Source organism: Humulus lupulus, chromosome 1, assembly GCF_963169125.1.
Source record: "Humulus lupulus chromosome 1, drHumLupu1.1, whole genome shotgun sequence".
Taxonomy (NCBI): domain Eukaryota; kingdom Viridiplantae; phylum Streptophyta; class Magnoliopsida; order Rosales; family Cannabaceae; genus Humulus; species Humulus lupulus.
Window position 1 is genome coordinate 218,610,659 of NC_084793.1, and position 5,507 is coordinate 218,616,165.

The 5,507-nt window shown below is 35.4% G+C and overlaps 1 protein-coding gene across 1 annotated transcript; it reads left to right on the forward strand.

The window, feature by feature from the left end:
- The first annotated feature begins 1,100 nt into the window (after positions 1 to 1,100).
- LOC133829526 (protein FAR1-RELATED SEQUENCE 5-like) lies at positions 1,101 to 1,924 on the forward strand. Its single transcript, XM_062259235.1, has 2 exons — positions 1,101 to 1,259; positions 1,379 to 1,924. Exons 1-2 carry the CDS (start codon positions 1,101 to 1,103, stop codon positions 1,922 to 1,924), a joined length of 705 nt encoding a protein of 234 aa, XP_062115219.1.
- The last annotated feature ends 3,583 nt before the right edge of the window (positions 1,925 to 5,507 follow it).

The window sequence follows — 5,507 nt, forward strand, 5'->3', positions numbered from 1 at the left end:
AGAATCACAAAACCAACATGAGAACAAAAAAGACCAAAAATTCTATGAAATTTAGTTTTACTAGAACTTTAAAACAAAGGAATGGATATATTCTAAAACATAATATCCAAATCTGAACTCATTCCAAACTTGCTATCATCAATAAGCATACTTTACAAACATGTAATAGATTATTACAGAAACAATATAGTTAAACGAATAATTTACAAAAGTGTAAATATATCAAATTGAACTTTTGATTAAAATAGGAAACACCAACAAAACATGAAAAATACTCATCATTGTAAATCCATAAAACGCATCTAATACAATGACTTAGCCATTTTTTGTTAAATAAAAAACATAAAAAAAAATACTTTGGTTTAGTTACATTCCTCTTCAAAGAGTTTCATCAATGTACTTGACATTTTTCCCACCACTCCACTAAAATTTCTTTCAGCAGTAGGTATGTTTGATTTCTTTGGGATCGTTTTTTCCATCAACAACAAAGAAGTAATCACTTTAAATTTTATTACACCCTTCAGAGCCAACAATGGCCCCCTCCTTCACAACTAGAAAACTAGAACCCAGCAAGTCGCAAATTGAAAGAAAAAAAAAAAGCTTGAAACCAAAAATAGTAGAGCAACATCCAACGAAAATGGCACCAAGCAGTAGAAAAAATAGTTGTATCAAGGGAAAAATTGGAGAAAAAGGCTAAGAGAGAGCGAGATGAAGAAAATGAGAGAGAATAAAGGGGAAAATGTCAGACTAATAAACTATTAAATTTTTATTTTTCTAAATTTAGTTTAAACAAGAAACGGTATAAAAAATCTTAAAATACCGTATATTTGAAATATGGAACGGGATACCATATATTTCAATTTTTGTCATATGCAGTGATGCGTGTAATTTGTCCTTTTTTTTATTACGAATAGTAGCCCAACCAATATTCCATTACGATGGAATCTATTGGTTCAACCTGTGCCATATATATTACTCATACACCTTGATCCTTAAATAAACTTAAAAAACTTAGCGAACTAAAGACAAGTGACATTGTTGGGAAGTATCTATATTCGGTTGATATATGGGAGTCATTCTACGAAATATATGCAAAAGGGATGGGTTTTGGGAAACTATCGGATGACGTGAAGAGAAGAAATGGGAATGTATCCATGAGAAGATGGGTTTGCTCAAGAGAAGGCTTCAGGAGAGATGAATGGTTGAACATGCCAATTCGAAAGAAGAGATCAAAGCCAATCACAAGAACAGGTTGTCAGGTAGCTCTCAAAGTGGTTCATATGAAGGATAACAACATGTGGTTAGCAAAAGAATTTAGTATCAACATAATCATGACATGGTTTCTATAGCAGAGCTGCAATTTCTTGGATCCAATCAGGAGGATACCAATGGATTGCTCGCTCAAGTTTGTTCAATAAACCTAGTGGGTATAAGGACATCTCAGATTATGTTGCATGTGGCCATTCAATCGGGAGGCTATGAAAGAATACCTTGTCAAGTTAGAGATGTGTACAACAAAGTTGTTGGTTCGATAAGGCACGAGAAGTTGGAAACAGATGCTGAAGGTGCCTTGGAATTCTTGGATTGTATGTCCAGTTGGGATCCGAATTTTTGTGTGTACCATCAACCAGATGAAGAGAACTGGCTTGGAAATGTGTTTTGGGCAGATGGCACTGCAAGAAAGGACTACACAATGTTCAGTGATGTGGTTGCATTTGACACGACATACATGAGAAACGTGTATACTAAGCCATTATGCATTTTGAAGTGTGTGAACCACCACTTCTCCACCTACGTTTTCGGCTTTGCTTTGTTAGTAGACGAGAAAACAACAACATACTCGTTGATGCTTAGGGTATTTATACAGTGTCACGATGATAAAAATCCATTAGTCGTTATCACAAATGGTGAAAATGAAATGTGAGAGGCAATAAAAGTTCAACTTCCAGAGGCAACACACCAATTATGTGCTTCGCATCTGACTACAGATGCATTAAGAGCAAGAAATGACCCGGGTTTCACGAAAGGATTTGTTGATTTAATGTATACATATTACACCGAACAAGTTTTTGAGAAAAAATGGAGAGAGCTGATTGAGACATATCAAATGGAGGAGAATGAATGGTGCCAAATCCAATATAGTAGGAAGAGGATGTGGGCTGAAACTTTCCTCCATGGACAATTTGTGGGTTGAATGAGAACTACGCAACGGTGTGATTCAATGAACTTCTGCCTGGAAAAATTTCTTCTAAAAAGATACACCCAGTGTGAACTCATTACGACAATAGACGTCGCTGTAATGAAAATATGACACATCGAGTAGCAACATGACTACATAAGCAAGCGCACACTCTGTAATGACCCAAAAATACGAATACGGTTTAGTGCCTTGATTTTCGTGCAAGGAGGGCATAATTGGATATATGTGTGTTCAATTGATTAAATGCGTGACTATGTGGCATGCATGATTTATATGATTATGTTGGTATATTTTATGCATGTTTATGAGTATTAGATATGCATGTGAGCCCTTTATTGTTTATAAGGGCATATTTGTAATTTTGGCCTGTTAAGGGTACAAATGTGATTATATGTGATAAATGGATGAGACCACATTATTATGTGGATATATTTGTACTATTTGGCTCGAGACGATCCTTGTGAGCGGATTAGCAAAATAGTCACAGCGGGGTTTAATATCCAGCTCTGGGGAGCCTAGGGGTATTTTGGGAAATTAGAGAATGTTTTGAGATTTATTGAGTAATGAAAAAGTATTTGGTTATTAATTGGACACGATGGGATTAAATGGAAAATGGTAGGAACACTAGAGGAATTATCGGGAATTGGGAAAAAGACTATTTTACCCTTAGAAACAATTAGAAGGCTGAGTAGATTTCAGGGGCATTTTGGTCCACTTTGATTAAGGGATATGGTCTATTATACTTTAGGCTTAATCAGAACTAACCAGAAATTACTAGGTGGATTCTCAACACTCTCTCTCTCCCTTTCACTCACGTTGACTCTCTCACTCCCTCTTGTGCTTGAAGCTTTGAATTGTTGAAGGAGAGGCATGGGATTAAGAGCTTGGGGATTGAAAGATTGAGGCTAGAAGGGAACAAGGAACAACTAAGGGAATTAAGCTACAACTGAGGTAAGAACCTTGTTTTATTTTTCTGGGAATTCAGGTTATTAGGATGAATTGGTCTAGATTCTTGGGTGATAGTTAATTGATGATTTGGGATGGTAAGTTCGACAGGATTTTGAGTGTTTTTATGCTTAAGATATGTAATTAAGAGTCCTAGATTTGTATCTGAACCTTGTTTTGGCTAGGATGAATGTTAAGGTTGGATTTTTAGGCTGAAAGTTGGGGAAACACGTTGGAAACCCAAGGCTTTCTGGGTACGCGGGGGCGCGTCGTGACCAAGTTCATGGGTGTCGCCGGCCGCATGCTTAGAAGGCCCTGGGAGGGCTTGCTGTTTTGAGGGCGTGCCGCGACCCTAGGGAGCAAGTCACGTGTAATGACCCAACTATTTCTAAGACCTTGGACCGTTAAAAACTACTAGACATAGCTTCTATTGTGGGAAACATACATAAGAAATAACATAACTTTATTTAAAACCCAAAAATAAATATTGTGCAAAATACAAAGTATAATATGGAATATAAAATACGGTATGGGTACCCATTGTTTAATACATAAAAACAAACTTAAATTAATTAAATACTAATTGCGGAAATACATCGAAACATAATTCAAAAGACATAAAAATAACATCATCCTCGATCGTCACGTAGTCCATTCAATCCATTCGTCCTCAACACACAAGCTAAGCTGCCATGAATCTTTCCACCTTCCATATTCATTTTCTTGCATCAAGCTAAAAATAAAGGAATGAGCCTAATGCCCAGCAAGGAAAATCTACTAACACATAAATCATAAACATAAGACTTAATCATAAACATATACTATAAAACATATGACTATAAAAACGTATATCATATAGGACTACAATATTAATGGCCATTAACTCATTAACATGGCATGTGATAAACCATCTAGCTCCTCTGTCTACTAATCAAGGTAGGGTAGATCACATGGTAGTATATGACAACACATCTAGGTCCTCTGTCTACTAATTGAGGTAGGGTAAATCATAACTCTAAACCATGAAAATAATAAAAATTCTTGGGGCTCAATATCCAAGCAAGTCATATGCCCAAGTGACTATAAAACATATTCTTGGGGCTTACTATCTAAGGAAGTCATATGCCCAAGGACTACAAAACATATTTATACATATACATGTTATAGCATAAAACATATCATAACATAAACACATATAATCTATCCTATTTTCCTTACCAAAAACCGGGATATTTGAGAACAAGAATGGGATTGGAACACTCCTAAAAACCAACAGCAAAACCATGAGTATTTCTAGAGAATGATGATGAAAAGAGAACTAAACCATCAAGAAGAAACTTACCGAAAAGAACCTTTGGTTTCAAGAAACTTAAATACCTAACCAAGAATCATAAACAAGAGTTAGGATCTGAAAAGAAAATAAAAGAAAACTAAAGAACCATAAAGAATTGAACTTAGGGATAAGAATACCTTAAATGATCTTATGAATTGATCTAAACCTCGATACCAAAATCTCACTATATCTCACTTCCCAAGAGTTTAGAAAAGCTTAGAATTATAAAGCTTTTAACCCAAAAACCCAAGTGTTTCTCTTTATACTAACCTTAGAAACTTGGAGGCTCTGAAGACTGCTTGAAGAATGAAGAAAATGGCTGAGTACTAGGTCCTATTTATAGAGTTCAAGGAGTGAAACTAACCCCTTTTAATTTGAATAAATAAATGAAAAAAATTGAATTTTTGTTCAATAGATGCCCAGAACTCGGTCAAAATCGTTCAAAGGCAGGTCCAAGAGGTTAAGGGATGTTTTAAGCTCGGATTCCATGGAGTTCAAAAATGCAAGGGTGGGGTCGATATATCGCCCTCTATAGGTGATATATCGCCTCCACTATGTTCCCGAGCCTCCGTTTGATCGTTCGTCCAAATTCGGCCTGTTTTCCGTATCTTCCATAAGCCATATATCGGCTCCTATAGATGCGATATATCGACATACGTTGATATATCAAACACGTATTTGCATTTTTTCAGCATATTTTGAATTGATAAAACAGCTTGACTAAGTCTAAACGTGATTCTAGCATGTAATGACCCAACTTATTCTAGACTTTCGACCATTAAAATTACGTATACATAGACACTATTCTTAAGAAAACATACATGTGAAACATTCATAACTTTATAAAAAAAAACTGTAAGGCAGAGGATGAAATACTTAAAAAATCGGTTAGGATATGGAATCCCATTGTTTGAAAATAAAACATAACTTAAATTTTAAAATTTGTTACAAAACATAGTGCGGAAAATACATAGAAACATAATAAAATGACTAAAAGCAACTTCATCCTCGAATCGTTCACGCAGTCCA